Source organism: Anser anser (assembly GCF_964211835.1).
Source record: "Anser anser genome assembly, chromosome: 21".
NCBI classification, from domain to species: Eukaryota; Metazoa; Chordata; class Aves; order Anseriformes; family Anatidae; genus Anser; species Anser anser.
Window position 1 is genome coordinate 2,778,518 of NC_139742.1, and position 19,230 is coordinate 2,797,747.

Here is a 19,230-nt window from a genome sequence, read left to right on the forward strand (position 1 = left end):
TCTAATACCTCCTGTTACCATTTTGCCTTTAGCTGCTTCCATCTTCTTACTTCTGGTGTTTAATTTTTTTTTATAGAGCATGAATAGCTTTTTGCCATGATACCCTCCCAAAAACGTGGTCCTAGTCACTGGTATTTCTATTGCCTAGAGCATGGGTACACAAAGGAGTCGGCAGGCGTTAGAGACGCCACCTTTTCAACATGAGGATGCTCTCCTCCCCTCGTCAGTGTCCTCCTGAGGGACATGCCGGCAGCTCCCTGGCCGCTGGCATCACGGTGTTAGATGGTGGCAAGGCGTGTGCTGGGGCAAAACACCGGAGCACCTCTGAGCCTCCTGACTCTGTCCCATCTGTTTGGCCATCTGCCTTTGTGGTTTCTGTCAGTGCGCTATGAGGTTCAGCAAGGCATACGGGGAGAGGCGTGGGAAGACGTGATGGCTTCCTTACTGGAGGGCAAAGCCCTGGGATGGGAGGTGGTCTTTGCCAGAAGAAACCTGGGGATCAGTGGTTTCTGATGCTGCTTTGTAACAGTTCTTCTTTGCTGTTGTCTAGATGAAGATCTCCTTCAATGAGACAAGTTTGCAGACCATGTTTGAGTATCCATCAGAGAGCTCGCTGGCAGAAGAAGAGGACGAAGAGGAAGGACACGCTTCTGAAACGGAGGAGGAGAAGTCTCGCACCTTTCACATTCCACGCCCAAATAGCACTTTGCATCCCAGTACACCTAACTCAGGTGAGCGAGGTGCTCCGTTTGCATCGTGGGGTTATTGGTGGTGTCTGACACTGTCCATGTTTCCTACAGCCCATTTTGGCGCTCTGCGCAGCTGGAGATGTTAATGGAAGTGATCTTCTGCCAGCTGACAGCAGAACTGGGGCTTAGCAGGGACAGGGCTTGAACCAGATCAGGGAACTCCCAGACCTCTCTTGCCTAAGATGCTATGCGTTGCCCAAAACTTAAAAATATGCTTCATGCTCCTTGCCAGGTTAACTGAGAGGGGTACGTGGTGTGCCATGATGTCTGCTAGGGAGCTGGCAGCCCCTAGAGAGAGCAGGGCATGGGCTTTTACCGGCAAAAGGAACAAGTTCCTTGCCCATCCTGCAGAGGGACAGCTTCCGTCCTGTCCCTGGCCAGGATCCTGACCCTTCTTCCTTTTGGGGTGGTGAGAAATGCTCACGTCAGCTTTGTCCTTCCAGCAGATCTATCCAGCTACACCCCAAAGCACTCTGTGAAGTTCAGCGAGTGGCAGGAGCAGAAGTACGAGGAGATGCCTGCCTCCGAGAGACCCCCCCTGAAGGAAGCTGACTCCCATGGGAACCAAGTCATGGTGAGACCTCAAAGCAGCTTGCGGCTTTGTCCTGTCCCGCTCTTATCCGGCTCTCGGATTAGTCTGGACAGCGGGTGGGACAGGACGTGCCTTCCCCTGAACACCTGCGTGGCACGTCTCCCTGGGCAGGGGAAGCAGAGATCAACACAAGCTTCCACTGCCCCCAGCAGCCCTGCCTCTCCCTGTGTGTGAGGAAGTCTTAAGGCAGTTGGCACGCTTTGTACTGCAGGGCACTTCTGGAGGGGAATTAAATGCGCGCGTTAGCCCCGGGCAAGGTGCCAATGCAGCCTTCACCACCCAGAGGTGTGGGTACTGGCTTGCTCTAGATTTGATGAGGCCTCCATTTCGACTCTGCTTTCTCCACAGCTCACCCCAGCGGAGAAGGGCGGACTCTCCGACTTCAGCAGTGAGCCTGCCCTGTACTTCTGATCGCTTCGTCCTGTAGCCTGCAGCAGCAGCTGCTGGACAGAACCCGTCAGTGCACCTCCTGAGACTCCACGCAAGCACCACAGAAATAAGCTTCTGCGTCCCTCCCTCATCACAGTTTTCATAGGATCCTGATGCCAAGGGTGGACTAGATGCCATTGGGTGTCTATGGAGGATATTTGCACTGGATTCTGGGACCTAACTACTACTTTTAGGGCATATGATTTATTCTACCTGTGGCCTTGCATATATTCCTTGTTCAAGATCAGCTGTCGATTAGACAAGCCTCTTAAGAACCCATCTGTAATACAGGATGGATGTAGATTCTCCTAGTGCTTACCCGAGTCCGCTCATCCAAGCACTGTATGGGGTCTGGACAGCTTTTGTAACACTTCCTCGCTGGGGTCCCTAACGAGAGAACAGTTCTGAAGGTTGAGCCCTGGGAATATCTGGGCAGGTAGCTCTTGTGGTTGTGATATGACAGTGGGATGACAGCGGGTGTCAGCTCGGAGAACTGTTGAAGGTTCATGGTTTGTTCCCAACATGTTTCTGGGTCTAGTTTCCCTGAGCTGTCAGGGAATTTATGTGTCAGTTCTTGTGAAGGAAGCTGAATGTGAGGGGTGGGAAGGGGAATAAATGCTTTTAGTTTTAGGTGTCACTTTTGCACTGATCTGTAAAGAAGCGTCCAGGCTAGCTTGGCTTGAGCCTCTTGAAGATTCCCAAACATTGGCCATAGCTTTGATCTCTCCGTAACTGCCTCTGCTGTCCAGTCTCTAATAATTGCTAATTGTGCTTGTTTGCCAGTTCCTCTTGTTTTGTTCCAGAATCTAATGAGGCCAGGTCCAAGATGTATTTGTCTTGGCGGGGAGACTTGCTTCTTGCCATGCTCACTCTGCTTCTCTATGCAAAGCACAGAAGGGCTGTTTCACTCCTTTCTTCTGCAGAACTTGAACAAGGAATATGATTTTTTTCTAGTGTTTTTATAGTTCCATTGTAAATGTTTAATGCAGCCAATATGCAAAGGAATCTGCTAGACTCTTCCATTTAAATTCTTTACTACTGTAAACTCAGGGTCAAAATTGCACTCTGGAAAAGACTGAACACTGCTGCTAATGTGATTTGTACTTCTGAGATTAAAAGAGATGCGGTTGGAATAGATATGGCCTCTTTGGGCTTGATGAAATGAGTGGTACCCCAGCATGTGGCTCTATCTAAAGGACCCGGCTGGCATCTTTTACATTTGATGCTTTTATTGGTTTGTCTATTACATATAGACAATGAATGTCTAGTCAAGCTGACACCGATCTAAGAACTGAAAATGTTTTGTGTGCCTTGCACTCGTTTTGGTGTATATTGTAGCAGCAGGAGGAAGTTTGTTCTGCTGAAAAATACAGTTGAGGATAAATGTTAGGCCATACCTACTTCTACCTGTTCTCCTCTTCATCTGCCCTGGGTGCCTGTGTATTTCAGGAAAGATAATCCGTAAGAATGAGATACCACTTTGTTAAATGTTGGCTGGAGGTACAAGGAGCACTTTTCTTCTCCTTGCACTTCTAAGACTCGTCCTTTCAAAATTATCTAGAAATGGCAGAAATACAGTGGAAAGAGCAGCGAATCCTATGTGCTGAAGTCTTTTCCCAGTAATGAAACACTTAAAAAGCAAGATGCTAAGACTGCTGGTGATTTAAGGGAAAACTAAGCTATCAGATACGTGAACACTGAGCAGTGCCCACAGCCAGTAGCTACACACAGGGCCAAAGGTGAGCAGGGAGGAAACCATTCTGCACTTTTTTTTCTAGTAGAAAAGGTCCCAGTGAGCATCTTTTACTGCAGAAAGCTCAGGCCACGGCCTTATAGCAGCCCTGTCTCTAGAGTTGCAGCCTAACAAAACTGCAAGTGGTGAAGCAAAAGCTGCTTGCAGTTTAAGTTAGGGACAAGCTGTTTGAACTAGTCCTGGCTTCATTCTGCTGTGGATCAAAGTGAACAATATCCTCCAGGTTGCTTCACTGACTTCAGCTGACTGAAATGCTGCTCTGGTACTCTGCGTGATGATCTCAGTGAATGAGCTCTGTGCCTGCACCTTCTCTAGTTAGGACGGGCTCGGTGGAGGCCCGAGAGCGCAGCGTGCATCTCAAGAGGGGCCCATGGTGCTCTGGTGTACTGCTGACCACTCTATTCCCTCTCCCAGTTTGCCCGCTCTGCCTTGTGGCTGTGACTCGCACCTCGCTGAGTGCTGCCTTTGCACTTCCCGACTTTGCGTGCTAATCCCTGTCTGTACCAGACGAATGCTTAGCTTGTTCTTGGCAAAGCAAGCTGAAGGCTGGCTCAGGGCAGGAGCATTAGCTCATGTGTCACCTCCTCTGATATGCTTTGGTATCACTGTGCCCGAAAGAAAGGGTATTTTTGTAGGATACCTACCCTGATCCCTAGCACGAGGGGATTACATTTAGCAGTCCTCTAACTAATACCAAAGTGCATTTGAAAGGAAAACGTACTCCTGCAAACAAACACTTTTATTAAATGTGGCATCCTTGTACCAGAACAGCAGCTGTCCCAGACCAACAGGCTTTGCCAGGCTGAAGAACAAGTTTAGGAATGCTTTTGTCCACTTGTTAGTTTTTCTTTTTGTTTTGAAGTGCTTTTCGGCTCACTGGCTTTACTAGCACTCCCAATTTCTCCCTTCAGGACATCTAGCAATGTCTGAGAACTCTCCAGAATCTGGGAAAGAAGGAAATAAAAACAGCTTATTTTTTTACATCAACTAAACAGTTCTCTCTGAATTCACCTGATCTATCTTGGAGCAAGAGGGACTCTCCATCCCTTAGGATGATACACCGCTGAGAATTAGGTATTCTATCTCACTGCAGGAATATCCGTGGAGGAATTTCTCTGGTTTATGCCCATTTTTTGAATAAGAAATAACTTAAGCAATTTATCTGTCTTCGAACACGAGACAGAGAACTTCCTGCTGCAGCAGGCTGTGGACTAAACTTTAGTTTTTAAGAGATGCTGACACTTGGGCTTTTTAGATCAGTATTAGAATTGTACTCAGACACCGTTTCAACTGTCTTCTACTATTAAAACTGCACACTTTAGGTTTCTTGCTTCAAGATGTTACTCAACTCCACAATGACCTTAAGTCAGACTAAATCTTTCTACTTTTATTCATTTTCTTCTGTTTTTAGCTTATGTTTTATATAATTTAGCACTCGCACTTGTGGTGCGTTAGGATACAAGGCTATGCTAGGCTTAGAAAATCTTGTTGCCTGTCCATCTCCCCGTTGTAAAGTTGTAACATGGTGGACAACTGTAACAAAATGTTGTAGCAGGGCTGTAGTCCCAAAGATCATTTTTACACTCCTGTGAACTTGTGGAAATCATTAAGTGGTCAGAGAAGAGATGAAGGCAAGTGCCCCGAAGGCCGACACGCCACTAGAAGTTGGGATCTTGTCGTCTGTGTCCATGGAAGAATGCGGTGGATGGGGACGGAGTCCTGCGACTCATGGGCTGGGGGAAAGGCAAGGAGTATGATTACAGACAAGAGATGGAAATCCACAGGAAAGGAACTTTTTTACTTGTTTCTATTTGCAGGATGTCTGCATTTCCTTTCCTAACCACCTTGGCTTTTTACCTACTGTGACTTTGTCTTCTAATTTCAATAAACATGAATTTGTTTGTAGGATAGGGGGTTGTGACTTGTATCTCAGGGGAGGTTTCTTTTAGAACCTTTGCTGTTGTTTGTGTAGCTTTACAACAAAATTTCTAAGCTGTTACATTTTCTATGTGAGTTCTCCCCTTCACCCTAAACCATCAGGTCGTGAAGCAGGCAGAGAAGTCAGCTCCAGCTTCATCTGAAAAACAGCTGCTGCCAGGAAGGCTGGCCAGAAGGTACTGGCCTGAGGAGATAAGAGGATTCAACACTTATAGCAGTTGTTGCATTCAAAAAAAGGGGGGAAAAGGAAAATTTAGGCAACTACCTGGAAAGATTCTTTTACTTTTTTCAAAAGCTGATTGGAGTTTTATTTTAAAAGCGAACTCAGCTGTTATCCTGTCAGCGGAATGAAGCAGTCCCTGCCCAACAGAGGTTACAAATCCAGGAAAGCTGAAGGGACTGAGCCATCCCACAACAGAAATGACAGCGATGGTCAGCCCTTGTGCTGTTCGCTTGTCTCCTGCCCCCTTACTGCTCTGACATTCCTGCTCTTTCAATGACGATATGGCAGATGCTGCCTAATAGAAAGACAGAAGATGAGTTTACATGAAAGTGAAGCAAAAAGAGCGTAGGCCAGCAAGAGCGGGGCCAACAGTTCTGGCATCGGTTTGTTGTTACCTGCTTGGATTCCTGGTCTTCTGGCCGTGTCTGCTTTCCTCCTTTTCCTTTCCCCTCTCCCCGGATGACAGTGTTGGTGAGGGGGGCCTTTTGTCAGGGTTCGGGGGCCCAGGGACCATTTCCCTCTATTTTCACAGCGTGCTGTGGCTTCCCCCGCCCCTGCTCAGCCGGGGGCAGCCCAGCAGAGCCCCCAGACCGCCCCAAATCCCCTTTCCTCCCTCAGGCAGGGTGTCGGGCCCGGTACCTTGCCGTAAGCCGCCTCCGTTTCGGCGATGCTCCTGTCCAGGTCGCTCCGTGCGGCCAGGTGCCCGGCCAGGCTCTCGTTGGTGCGGGCCAGCCGCTGGCTCAGCGCCCCGAGCCGGGCCTGCAGCCGGCCGCGCTCCGCCTCCTCCTCCCGGATCCGCCCGTTCAGCTCCTCCCGCCGGGCTCGCAGCTCCGCCAGCCCTGCCCGGCACGGCCCGGCCCGGCCCGGCCCGTCAGCACCCGGCCCGGCCCGGCCCGGCCCCGCTCACCCGCCCGGCCCCGCTCACCCTCCAGCAGCGCCGCGTTGTAGCCCTGCAGCGCCGCGCCCGGCTCGCCCATCGCGGCTCCCGGCCCGGCCCGGCCCTGCCAACGGCCCCGCCGCGCTCCGCCTCTTCCTGCGGCGCTGCCCGCATGGAGCCGCCGGCGGGCGAGGAGCTCTCGGCGGCCTGGCACCAGCTCAGCACCGCCCTGGTGCCGCCCGCGGCCCTGGGGCTGGTGAGCGGGGGGCGGCCGGGGGCGGCCGGGGGGTGCCGAGGGCTCGGGGCGCCGCGGGGGGGACGCCGCAGCCGCCCTCGTCTTGGGGCCGGGGGGAACCGGGGGAGACCCGGGGGAGCCGTGGTGCCTGAGGGGGTCCCGGGGTCCGGCCCCGGCCCCTCTACTTTCGGGTCTGGTTTTCTGTTCGCTCTCTCGACGTGGCCCCAAAGCCCTCTGTGATGAGGTGCCATGGCCCAAACGCCCTCCGTGACGAGCTGTGTGATGGAAAAGCGGCCAGAAAGACCGCTGCTTCCTCCCTCGGTGCTGCAGCTGTCTGCCTGATTGCTCCCTGCGGAAGACAGTTTTGGGGTTTTGTTCCAGGGCCTTGTGTTTTGGGGTGGCACGTGGCACCAGCCTGTGCCTCCTGCAGCAGCCGCCGACGGGGACCGCGGTGGGTGGCGTTTGGGAATTGGGCCTCTGAGGTGGATGGTTGGCTTCCAGCAGTGGTCCGAGACCCTGGCCTGGTGCTGTTCAGCAGAGCCTGCGTGCATTTGGTCTCCACTCCTCAGGGCCAAGCGGTCTCTTCTGCCACAGATCTACCTACAGAAGTGTGCTTGACTTGCTGTCCCTTCTGCTTTCCAGGCAGCACCAAGGTCTGATCCTGTGGGGCCGCTGAAGGATGCTGACCTGCGGGCTGCCCTGGAGGTGCTGCGCTGTTACGACCTGCACTCGATCGTGGAAGAGTGGTTCATCGAGGTGCTGCAGACGGACCTTCAGGCGAATATAGCTCCTGAGTTCTGGAACTGCATTGGCCAGTATGAAAACACCGCGGAGGAGCCTCAGTGCTCCTCACTCCTCCTGGACGCGTTTTGTCTTCTCAAGTGCCGCCTGGACCCCTACCTAAACAGCCTGGAGCTCCTGGAGAGATGGACCAAGGCGGGCTTGCTGCTGGGGACAGGCGCTCAGATGCTGCAAGAGAAGGTCTACACCATGTTCAAAGCTATCCTTTTTTTCTCCACCACAAAGTCCTTCCAAGAAATGATCCAGCAGTTCTATAGCCGCACTTTCCGGATATACATGCGGCAGTGGAAGAAAGGAGAAGAAGGAATGAACGAGTGTGAGAGCAGCATGAGTGAGAACGAGCAAGAGAGTGATACGGAGGAGGGCGGAGGGGAGAGCCAGGTGTGCGCAGGCTGCGGCAGTAAGAGGGAGCAGTGCTGGTGTCCCAAAGCCATGGAGCAGTTTCAGCAGCTCAATGACATTCTGTACGTACGTTATGTGTTGGGGCTGCTCACAGAACGAGCAGATAGTCCAGGGAGGGTGGCAGCAGCAGGTCTTGTTGTGTCTGAAAACTGGAGGAGTTGTGCATGGGGTTACGCAGGCAGTGACATAGTACCGCCTAGGAAACTTCACACAGAGTTTCTGTGGCTGCTGGCTAGCTGGTGGCTGAACTGGAGCAGATCTTTAGACTGAAGTTCTTTTTACTGGCTGTGGGAATATCACCGTCTTTTTTAAGGCCTTCTGTCCCAAAGAAGCAAACTTCTCTAAATGAAAAAGCTTTTGATAGCTAGAAAAAAATGCTTCTGAATAAGATGGGATAGCAGTAGTTTCATCTATCATATATGTAGTACATCTGTGCAGGCTCTCAGAGCGGGGAGGTCGGTGCCTTCAGTTAGTTAGATTTTCTTTATTTGCTTGTACTTTCGCTTTTGGTCACTCTGAAACAGGTCTCTGTCTGTGTCTGCAGCCGCCGGTTGAATTTGCTGGAGAGAGTGAGCGCCGATGCTGTCACAACCATCTTGCACAGGATGATCGAGGAGAGGATGGAGCAGAGATGCAGGGGCGAATATGAGCACTCTTTCCTGAATGAGTTCCAGGAGGTGAGGAAGGCGTGGGGGCAGTCAGGGCCTTTGCTCTGGAGATGTGGAGCTGCTCCTGTTACTGGTGTAGCTGCTCAGGTGAAATTCCTGATTCTCCCTGAAAATGTCTGTTCCTGGGCTGTGACTTCCACTATCCCAGGCAGAAGAGGAGTGGTTAAAACTTTCCATTTTGATTTAATGTTACAGGAGAATGTTTGCTCTGACCTATGCATAGCACACCGCTACATTTCACCTGGTGATGTCCCTATTAACGAGGGAATTTCTGTGGTTCTGTTCTACAATCTATGTGAACGTGAAGTGCCACCTAACCTGTAGAAGGCCCTCCCTGTGTATAGGTGGGCCCATAACTTCAATTTGTGCAGCTCTTTTCACTTTCTAATTTTTCAGCATCCCTTTAAATCAGGAAGCAAGGATGGGAGATAGTGTTCTGGTATTGATTTCTCCAGTGGGCTGCATACAGAATTAAAATCCTTCCTTGCATCTATCCAGTTCTATCAGCTGCTACCTTAAACCGAGTTTGTGTTATTTGCTCTGTATGACCTTAAAATTCTTCTCAGAGTTATGCCTCTTCTGGGATACGGGCTCTGTTCTGCAGGCTTGCTCTGCACTCTTTGTTCCTTGGTGCATGCCCTTGCGTTTGCCTGCGTTGAAGAACAATGCGTGAGGTCAGGTTGCCATGCGAACCAGGCTGCTCTGCGTGGTTGTCCCAGTTTCCTCGCTGTTTGTCATGCTGGCCTTTTTTGTTGTCTGCAAACAGCGGCAGTGATTTGGAATTTTCTTCCCAGTAGTTGCTGCGCAACACTTTCTTTTTTGGCCCTAGTGTAAAATGCTTTCAGGTGACCTGGAGACTGTTTAAGGACACCAGGGAAAATGCAGCTGCGCTCCACTTGTCACACATTGCAGAAGGTCCCCGTGCTCCCACGTCTTCAGAAAAGGCCGGTGTGTTTGGCTGCAGGACATTAGAAGATGTTAGCATTAGGAAGAGACATTAAAGAAAAAAAGGCACAAACCTGGCTAGCTAAAGGTTAAATAGGAGAAAACTGAGAAAGAGCTTGCTAAATGTACAAGTGCTAAGAGCAAACCTCCTTCTCAGACATGTCAGAGGCAGTCCGGAATGTCAGTTGATAATCCAGTTATAACAGGAACACTCAGAGAAGACAAACGCCCAGGATAAAAAATGGGTTGGATTGATAATAATGGTATTCCTTAAAACTGAGTTGCTCTGCATCAGTTACAGTCCTTTCCTTTTGTTCTTTAGCAGAATGCTTTATCAGCTTTTCTACAGTTTTGCCCAGAATTGCTGCCCAGGTGTTCAGTACTTCTCAGGTTTGTACTGCCTTGTAATTATTAGCAGAACTTGTGCATTCCTCACGTCTTCAGCATTCCCTCAGTCAAACAGATAACTAAAAATTAACATCAGCAAAACAGATCTGGACATTTTGGTTTCAGGCTGTCCAAATCTGGTTATCAAAAAATAATATCTAGTAACTATTAATACTCAAATACTACCTCAGGTAGCGTTATGCTTTTGTTACCCTAAAGAGAAAATAAAACAATTTGTTTTGAATATTTGGATATTGTAGCTGAGTACATTCGAAATAACGACAAATGCACATTTCTCTGTAGAAAACTAAATCTCCAATATACAAAGTTAGCCTCCTGATGCTCTTTGATCAGGTTGTAGGATTTAATTAAGTGACAAGGTTGGTATTTGTGGTCTTGTCTCAAGTGCCTGAGTTTGGCTGGTATGACTATATCTGCGAGTCTTTGAGGTGGCTTGCTTGTTCTTTATTGATTTCAGGAAGCACAGAAATTCTGGGCCAAAGATGGTGAGATGGGAAATTTACTCAAATTCTCATAAAGAGAATAGTTCCGCAAGTGTGGAATAGAAAAGAACAGAATTTTGCAAGAATTGAATAGTCTGCAAGTTTTTGAATATACCTTGTCCTTTTTTTTTGGAGCCCAGCACCTGTGCACAGTCCTCAGTCACCCCTGATCTTCTCACTGAAATCTGCGGAGTCTACATCCTGTAGGTCATGGGGGTCAGCTCTTCTTCCAGCTAGGCTTTCCCCAGCTATAACCCCAGCCAGGGTGTGTTTGGAGAGCAGCTAGAGGTGATGCTGTGCTCACCAGCTCTCTGCTCTCCCTCTTCCGTTGCAGTGGATTGAGAAAGTGATTGGCTGGCTCAGCAGAGTTTTCCTGCAGGATGGTCCCTTGGCTCGTTCCACTCCAGAAGCTAGCAGCACCTTGAAACGCTGGCGGTGCCACGTCCAGAGGTTCTTCTACCGCATCTACGCCAGCATGCGCATTGAAGAGCTCTTCAGCATTATTCGAGGTAGGCGTGACCCGTTCAGTGTTCATTCACTCCTGGGCTTGGATTCATGATAGATCTGTCACCTCCTGATGTGCCATGCCATCTCCTCTTGCCTCCCCATGGAGCGTGGCACAGTTTCTAATCACTGCCTGGTCTGTAGATTTCCCAGAGTCAAAGCCTGCTGTGGAGGACCTCAAGTTCTGCCTGGAAAGGACTAATCAGAGGCAGCAGCTGCTCAGCTCCCTAAAAAGTGCTCTGGAAATGCGACTTCTGCATCCTGGTGGGTTTTACATCCCTGTGTATGTCACAACACTGTAAGAAGCCTGGTCATGAGTGGGGATCTGCTGGGAGCTGTCATCCCATTTTGTGTTTGTTGAGCGAGAGGCAGCCAGGCTCTGCACGTCGTGTGCTCCCCGTGTTGGGCACTAGTAGCTGATTACATCCCAGCCCCTTCTTGCCTCATTTTTGGGGTACAGTGAGAAGCCGACCTAGAACTCTAGCTTTTATCCAAGCGGTTAAAGGCTTCTCTGTTAACACACAGCCTGGGCTGAGCTGGTTTATTGTAGTCTCTGAGCCTGTGTTTGTGGTTGGGACTGGTTTCTCAGTCATATGGGTCTGATCTATCCCTGTGGACAGGGCAGAAGGGCAGCAAGCCCTTTGCCTTCAGCTCCATAGATCTAACAGAGGGCTTGGAGCAGCCTGTCTTGCATCCAGACTGTTAGTCTGTGCTCTGGGACTCTGAACTGCCCCCCTGCCCCTCTCTTGTAGGTGTCAACACATCAGACATCATCACTTTGTACATCTCAGCCATCAAAGCCTTGCGGGAGCTTGACCCCTCCATGGTTATTCTGGAGGTTGCCTGCGAGCCCATCAGGAAGTATCTCAGGTAAGAGGCTTGCAGGGCAGTCTTGTGCATTCCTCTTCTCTACCCTCCCCTTCATTTGCTGTTTCTCTTGCCTTTCGGCAGGACTCGGGAAGACACAGTGCGGCAGATTGTGGCCGGCCTTACAGGGGATGCCGAGGGCTCTGGTGATCTTGCAAATGAGCTCTCGAAAGCTGATCCTGTGACGTTGGAGAATGGCCAGGAGAGTGATGATGACATCTCAGAACCAGGGGACTGGGTTCCTGACCCGGTTGATGCAGATCCAGGTTAGATGCCAAGGACAGAAGTCGAGGCACCCCACTCTCTTCCCGTGGCTGTCTGTAGTCCTGAGTCACTCATTAGTCCTCTAGAGCTGACCTGTGCTGGGGCAGGTCTTTGATAATCTCCCACTGTTGTCTGCTGAATTTCCCTAGGGAAATCAAGTTCCAAGCGTCGGTCCTCAGACATCATCAGCCTGCTGGTGAGCATCTATGGCAGCAAGGACCTGTTTATCAACGAATACCGCACGCTTCTGGCAGACCGGCTGCTCCATCAGTTCAACTACAGTGCTGAGAGGTGAGGTCCCAATGCCCAGCCCCAGGGCTTTCCAGGTAAAATCACCTGACAAAACTGTACTTCAGACTTGGTCCTACAAAATGGCATTTCTGGAGTCGGGATTATCTTTCTGTCTTCCCTGCAGCTTCGGGTTTGCACCTAGAATTTCATGTGCTCACCTATTCACTGGCTGCTTCCTGCTCAGTGTTGCCCTTGGCTTGCACTAATGTAGGAAACTGGAAGCACAGACACCCTCGTAGCTCCATCCCTTATGTTCTGGTAGCTCTGACAACCTGCAGGGGCTGCTTTGGGTCAGCAGAAAGTGTAAAGGTACAAAAAGGGGATGAAGCATCAGGAAACCTCAGCCGCAACCCGGTTTGTCTATTGAATCATCAGCTGCAGTGGTTTTCCTTTCCGTGACGTGCAGCCAGTGCGGGCCATGTCTGCGACGAGCAGTCTCCTGCGTGTAGCTCGCCAAATGCTGGGGCTGTACTGTGGAGTCAGGGAGGCTGGCCTGCTGCTGTGCTTGTCCGAACAAAAGGGGTTGGAGGGTCTTCAAAAAGCTGCTGGCCTACAGAGCAAGTGGCTGTTCCTCACTGAGATGCTGGGAGGCATCCTCTGCAGACAAGAAGCCTTATGAGGCTTCCTAGGAAGAGCACCCATATGTCAGGGACTCCTTTTTTTTGGCTGTGTCACAAGGGATAGGGGCCAGGCCAGGCTAACCTGTCAGAGGAACGTGTCTGATCCTTTGTTTCTCTTGCCAGGGAAATCCGCAACGTGGAGCTGCTCAAGCTGCGGTTTGGTGAAGCTCAGATGCACTATTGCGAAGTCATGTTAAAGGTAATTTTGTTGTTGTTAATTCAGGTTCTGGGTGTTTGAGCTCACTGGTGAAGGTGAGGGATTTAGTGACCCAAAAAGGGTCTTTTAGGGAAATGGGGTTATGGGAATCCCAGTGAGGGGGCTGAATTGGCAGAATTGCGTTCACTAATGTCTGTTCTTCAAGTCCTGTGGGTAGGATTATTGACTCGGGGGTGGTTGCTCCGGTGCTGTTGTTTCTCCTGCCCTTCTTGCAGTGCAGGGTTCTGGCTGTTGAGGAGCTGGACTATTCCAGCTCCTCCAGGGTTGGGGCTATGGAGTTTCATTCACTGGGGGCACAGTGGGAAGAAGACAAGTCTGGAGGGGCTCCGCTGTAGGGCAGTGTTGAGTTGTCAGTCCTTCCCCAGCCTCCCCACACATGTTTCTGAGTATCTAGTAGCCTGGCTTAGTGGCTAGTAGGCACAAATGTTGATGACTTTTCCAATGTCCCCATCATCTCCTGGACACAATGTTAGGTGCCCTGTTTAAGCTTCTCCTTTCCTAAGGTTTAGCACTGACTTGGAAGAGAAGGAGCTGCCTTAGCTTCCTTTGCCTTTTCCAGGATATGGCTGACTCGAGACGCATTAATGCCAACATTCGTGATGAGGAAGAGAAGCTCCCAGAGGAGGAGAGGCCGCCTTTCAGCCTCGTTGCTGTTATCCTGTCAAGTGAGTTCTGGCCACCGCTGAAAGAGGAGAAGCTAGAGCTTCCAGAGCAGGTCAAGGAAGCCATGGAAGCCTATTCCAAGAAGTATGAGAAATTAAAGGTGAGCCATCCTTAACCCTCCTTAAAAGAGGTTTATGCTGTTACCTCCACTTTATAGCATGGTTTTGCACAGCTTTTCCGAAGTTCCCTTTAACATCCATTAAGGTGTAGCTGCTACAACACTTGCACTGTTATGGTGGAATCCCAAAGCTCTTCAGCTTTGAAACTGGATTAGAAGCTGCAGTAGCTTAGCTATTTCGAAAAGAATGGTTTCTCTCTTTATGGGGTGCCTGACTAGTAGCCTTTATGGGGTTTTCTAAAAGTTCAGAGAGTTTTCTAAGACAAATCAGTGTTAGTTAAATGGACAGTGAGGTGGAAGGACTTAGGCATCTGAGTCTGGTCTAAGCTTGTTGGCATAACTGCTATAGTAACAAGAGCCACATCCTGTCCATGCTGGACCTCTCATCTTCAGTACCCTGTCACTTTTCTGTTTGTCCTCTTGAAAAGAAGCTCTTTTCGCATGGTCTCCTTTCCAGCCTGTTGCAGGAGATTCAGTGTCAGACCAGAGCGAGGTGAACATTGTGTCTTCTCTCTGTGTTTTTTCCTGGGATGTTTCATTCATTTCAGGATGGTCCCTCAGCTCCGTGACAGGTGATTTAGGTGCAAGTGGGTTTGGTCACTTTGCAGCTCGGCACTTGGTCCTGGCAATTAGCCAACGCATTGGAAGCAGGAGCATGTGTCTGGAAGTTATGGAGAGATGTAGGTCACTTCCAGAGCTGTGGTCTTACCTTTATTCCTTGCTTCTCACCTGGTGGAGCGCAGAGCACGCCTCTGGATCATGGATCACTCAAGGCTGCTTGTCATGCCAGTGTAGAGTCTGTGTGCATGCACAGATGGTTCTTTGCAGCTAACTCAAACACAATTTGGTGTCTCACACTGATGTTTCCATTTGCCTATCCCATTGTTCTCTGACTCCACTTGAGGCTTGGTTTTCCGTATCCTTTCTTGAACTTGTTACATACCAGGTGGTACATGCCGTGAGGCTGGGAGGCTCCTAGCTCTAGATCCTGTATTTTCTCTCCTCCTGCTGCTGCAGCTGTGTGCCAGATGTGGATGCCAACTGATGCTTGTGCCTGCAAAAAGTAGTTAGGGGTGGTACAATAGTGGCCTTTTATTTTGTTTTTATTTTTTATTTTTTCGACTCTGGTACTTGAGAGCATCTTCAGCCTTCAAAACAAGCAATGCTCTTTTCACATTGGTATCAGAAGAGATTGCCTCTCTTCTGAGGAAATCCCGCCCCACATGAGTATTTATATTTTGGTCAGAGTTTGTCCTGAGTGGTGCAGTTGGAATTTCAGCATTTCCTCAACTTGTGCTGACCCTACCAGAGGTTTTCAGGCAGGAGAGGGGCTTTGGTCTTGGGCAAGGGTGGGACAACAACTTATGCCAAGGATGTTTCCTTTGAGGGTGTGGGGAATGGATGGATGGTGGGATGGAGACTCCTGGGGAGGGGAGCAGCTTTTGTATTTCTTGGAGGTGAATAGAGATCAGCTCACCATGGCAACAGAGGGGCTGGAGGATCTGCTGCTTCCCCCTTTTCCAGGCCATGAGGACCCTGAACTGGAAGTACCACCTGGGCCTGGTGAACTTGGACGTGGAGCTGGCCGATCGCACCCTCTCCCTGTCAGTGTCTCCTGTGCATGCTGCCATCATCCTGCACTTCCAGACCAAGAGTGAGTGACACAGCAGGCACTCCTCGTATCACCCACGGGTGGGTGGAAAGGCCACGTTGCTCTGGTGGCTGTGGGGCATGAGAGGTCTCGCAGAAGGAGGAAGACCTGCTTTGGGCTTGGATCTACTGTAGCTAGGGCTGGGTTTCCAGCTCTGCTGGGAGACAGCACCCAGAAGCGTCACAGCTCAGCACCCAGTCTGCTTTCAGGCAGTCACTGCACATAGCTGCTTGCTCCTGGCCGTGGCTCACCAGCCTTCCCCATCCTCTGATTAAATCCTGGCGTGCTGCAGGGTGGGCAGGTGCCCTGCGCTCCTCTCTGACGGCGGTGGTCTCCGCAGGTACGTGGACGCTGACGGAGCTGAGTGAAGTGCTCAAGGTGCCCGTGACATCGCTGAAGCGTAAGATGACGCTGTGGCTGCAGCAGGGTGTGCTGCGCGAAGAGCCCCCAGGCACCTTCACCGTGATCGAGGAGGAGCAGAAGGACCAGGTGGAGAAGGTTGTTCTGATCGACAGCGACGAGGAGGGGGACTCTGCCATGGCGTCGCAGGCTGACCAGAAGGAGGAAGAGCTGCAGGTACCTGTCCGTGTGTCTTGGGTGCCTGTGCAGACATCCAGTGCTTTTGGCTTTGGGGATCCGATTCGGATGATGGATTTGACTTGCACTTTGGGTTTGCGTTTTCCACTACAGTGACCAAGTCCAGCTTGAGGGGTTTTTGAAGTGATAAATAATTAACATAATTAACAATGATGATGCAGGTATTGTACAGCAGCCTTCACTCCAGAAAAATGCCTGAGCCAGGCAACCATTTGGATGTTTGTAAATGTGTTAATTCGGTTAAAAAAAAAAAAGTAGTAGCCTGAGATTTGATTTCATATTTGAAAATTGACATTACTTGGATTTACCCAAGCAGTATTTATTTGCTCTTAGACTGCTAAGAAGGTTTACCCAGCACTATTGGCTGGACCTTTGTCTGTGTGGGGGCCCTGGACACTTCCAGCACTTTTTGTACCTGTGTGTAATGTTGCACGTGTGCTGTGCCACCTTGCAGCATGAAGGTGTCCTACCTGTGTTTATCCACTAAGGGTCATGCATGTGCTGCAGGCCAGATCCTGCCTTCTAGCTGCGTGTCCTGATACCTGATGCTCTTCTTGGATATTTCCTGTTTAAAGGCCAGGCCTTCATGGCTGAGAACAGAACTTACTGCCAGCCACAGCCCTGCTGTGTTTTTGGGATATGGGATACTAAAGCACTCCTTTTCTTCATGGCACCAATGCGATTGTGATTTACTGTTGTTTGCCTGTCCCCTTGTAGCTGTTTTGGACGTACATCCAGGCAATGCTGACCAACCTCGAGAGCCTCTCCTTGGAGAGGATTCACAGCATGCTGAAGATGTTCGTGATGACAGGCCCAGTGGTCACAGAAATTGATACACAAGAGCTGCAGGGGTTCCTCCAGAAAAAGGTGCGGGACCAGCAACTCATCTACTCGGGAGGTGTCTATCGCCTGCCCAAGAACTGCAACTAGACTGCAAGTGTTCCTCCTTTCCTGTGTGTCACTTCTCTGGGCCTGTGCTCAGCTCCTCAAGTGCCACCCAGCTCCCTGTGTCCTGCCGGGTAACTTTTCTTGCTGGAGGGGGTGTTGCTGTGCCCCCTTCCCAGAAGGGTGTCCTTCTCCACGTGGAGACAGCTCAGCAGAGGCCTGGGCTGTGCACCCCACAGAACTTCTGGCCTGGAGCCGCTGCTCGCATTACTTTCCGCTCATAAATGAGTGTCTGGGTCTACTTCAGTGGTTAATAAAAACCAGCAATCCTCTTTTTCAGATGGTACCAACTCTTTTCTTTCCTTTTGGCAGAGCGCTCTTTGCATCAGCTTTCCCACGCTGAAAGGGCCAGCAGGAAAGTCCCCAGCCTGCTGGGCACCATCGTCCTTTCCTTGGGTCTCCAGCTGCAGCCCTGGGAGGTTTTGGGAGGGGGCTGTTGGCTGCAGCTGTGTCTGGGTCTCCTTGTGTGGCTCCAGCAGCTTCTTGAGGCTGGTTGTGGTGAGTGAGGCCCTACGTAAAAACAAGTGTGGTGTTCATCCTCTCTCCTTTGGCTCCGAGGAGACTCCAAGGTCCCCTTAGCCTTGTTCAGGGCTTTTAATATGGGTGGAATAATTTTATTGTGGAATGAAGAGTGCTTTAGATGATGACATGCAGCAGTTTTTCAAGGCAAGCTCTTTAGTCCTAGAGGATATAAGAGGACTACCCGGGCACTGGCAGGGCAGCCCCACCACGGCATGAACGCACATCCCCTTTGAAAACCACCGCTGTTACAATCAAGTGTGCATTGTTGGCGTGCTTCAGGGTTACTGGCATTGCTGAGATCAGTGAGGCAGTTGGATGGGATAATCCCTGAGCTATGCTTAGACACTGTGTCCCCAGCCTGGATACAAGATGAAGCAATGGATGTGTTTTGGGATTCAGTCTCTGCTGAATAGCATTCAGGGTTCCAGTCCTGCTTTCCAGGTGGGTTTTGCTTATTGGGAGAAATATGCTGGGGAAATCTGGCTCTTCCTAAAAAATGTGCTTTCTGTGAGGCAAAGAATGAGTTTCCACACCCCAAGAAGTCTTTCCATCCCCTGCTGAATATTTTAGCCCAGGCAGCTGAAACTGCCACCAGCGGCCACACACAGCGTACAGGGGCGGGCGGTCTGTAACCCTGGCTGCTCTGCTGTGGGTCCGGGTGCATGAGAGACTCTTAGAGCAGATAAAACAACCTGTATTTAACATCCAGCCTTGCCTTTCTTACTTAAATTAAAGGCCTGTAAGTCCCCCAATGTGGGCACCCTTAGCGCTGCTGTGGGCTCTCGGCTTATCTCCCTCTCGTGCACATTTGCAGCTCTTCCTCTGTGGGTGAGAGCACGTCTTGTGGCACTTTGCTCCAGGCTCGTGGTCTTGTGGCACTAGGAACTGGTTAACGTGTTTTATTACTAAGCTTCAAATGTTCCCTGTGCTCTAGGGGCTGTTAATAACTAAATAAAACCCTCAAAACCCCTGTGATCAGGCTGCAGCAGGGGTTTCTGTCCCTCTTACAGAGGGGAACAAAAGCCCCGTGTCCTCCTCTCAGGCAGCTGGAGCTGGTGTGGGGGTGCAAGTTTTGGTGATTTGAAGCAGTGCCTGGAGATGCGCTGGGGGCTGTCCTCCAAGCCCCCTGCTCTTCCCCAAGTGGGCAAATCCCAGCTGGGAAAGCCCTAGGACCACCCCGTGCCCTGGTCAGAGCCTGTCCCGTGGTGATCCTCTGTGTCCCAGCCAGCAGATGAGGATGTTCCTTGATGACTTGGACTTGGGCTATCCCCGGTCCAACGCTTCTTGCCGCTCAGAGAAGGACAGCAGGATGTCCTGGGTCTCTCGCTCCGGGTGACAGCCGTTGCTGGCGGACAGGGCTTTGCCCCCTGCCACCCCAGTAGCTGTGCTCGGGTTCGTTGGAAAACCAAGAAAGGTTTGGCTCGGCTGCTGGCGGTGGTGGTGCTGCACTTGGGGTAGTTGAGGCTGTT

At 50.7% G+C, this 19,230-nt stretch overlaps 3 protein-coding genes across 4 annotated transcripts in view; 2 read left to right on the plus strand and 1 right to left on the minus strand.

The window, feature by feature from the left end:
- TPRN (taperin) overlaps positions 1–4,515 on the plus strand; it is a 19,785-nt gene extending 15,270 nt beyond the window's left edge. Inside the window, exons 2-4 of one of the 2 annotated variants that reach the window (XM_083807289.1) lie at positions 551–731; positions 1,193–1,323; positions 1,690–4,515. In XM_083807289.1, coding sequence (XP_083663415.1) covers positions 551–731; positions 1,193–1,323; positions 1,690–1,752 — 375 coding nt within the window. In that variant the 3' untranslated portion in view covers positions 1,753–4,515. The remainder of the gene's footprint in view (positions 1–550; positions 732–1,192; positions 1,324–1,689) is intronic. The other variant, XM_083807290.1, reaches the window with a different exon arrangement.
- LOC310884858 (uncharacterized protein) lies at positions 3,683–6,714 on the minus strand. Its single transcript, XM_083807303.1, has 3 exons — positions 6,610–6,714; positions 6,324–6,523; positions 3,683–4,467 (listed from the first exon to the last, which is right to left on the minus strand). Exons 1-3 carry the CDS (start codon positions 6,659–6,661, stop codon positions 4,339–4,341), a joined length of 381 nt encoding a protein of 126 aa, XP_083663429.1. The 5' UTR covers positions 6,662–6,714; the 3' UTR covers positions 3,683–4,338.
- ANAPC2 (anaphase promoting complex subunit 2) lies at positions 6,685–17,518 on the plus strand. The gene is made up of 13 exons (XM_083807291.1): positions 6,685–6,817; positions 7,439–8,061; positions 8,544–8,676; positions 10,837–11,011; positions 11,151–11,270; positions 11,759–11,876; positions 11,958–12,139; positions 12,287–12,428; positions 13,172–13,247; positions 13,825–14,028; positions 15,571–15,700; positions 16,038–16,273; positions 17,012–17,518. The coding sequence occupies exons 1-13, from the start codon at positions 6,734–6,736 to the stop codon at positions 17,222–17,224; spliced, it is 2,436 nt and encodes an 811-aa protein (XP_083663417.1). The 5' UTR covers positions 6,685–6,733; the 3' UTR covers positions 17,225–17,518.
- The last annotated feature ends 1,712 nt before the right edge of the window (positions 17,519–19,230 follow it).

Excerpts from the sequence above, each read along its gene's own strand:
- LOC310884858 (XM_083807303.1), bottom strand. The coding sequence starts at position 6,661 with ATGGGCGAGCCGGGCGCGGCGCTGCAGGGCTACAACGCGGCGCTGCTG. Across the intron at positions 6,524-6,609 it reads CAACGCGGCGCTGCTGGAGG|GGCTGGCGGAGCTGCGAGCC; the intron begins GTGAGCGGGGCC and ends CGTGCCGGGCAG. Across the intron at positions 4,468-6,323 it reads CGGAGGCGGCTTACGGCAAG|ATTCTGGAGAGTTCTCAGAC; the intron begins GTACCGGGCCCG and ends CTTCTTTCCCAG.
- ANAPC2 (XM_083807291.1), top strand. The coding sequence starts at position 6,734 with ATGGAGCCGCCGGCGGGCGAGGAGCTCTCGGCGGCCTGGCACCAGCTC. Across the intron at positions 8,062-8,543 it reads CAGCAGCTCAATGACATTCT|CCGCCGGTTGAATTTGCTGG; the intron begins GTACGTACGTTA and ends CTGTGTCTGCAG. Across the intron at positions 15,701-16,037 it reads CCTGCACTTCCAGACCAAGA|GTACGTGGACGCTGACGGAG; the intron begins GTGAGTGACACA and ends TGGTCTCCGCAG.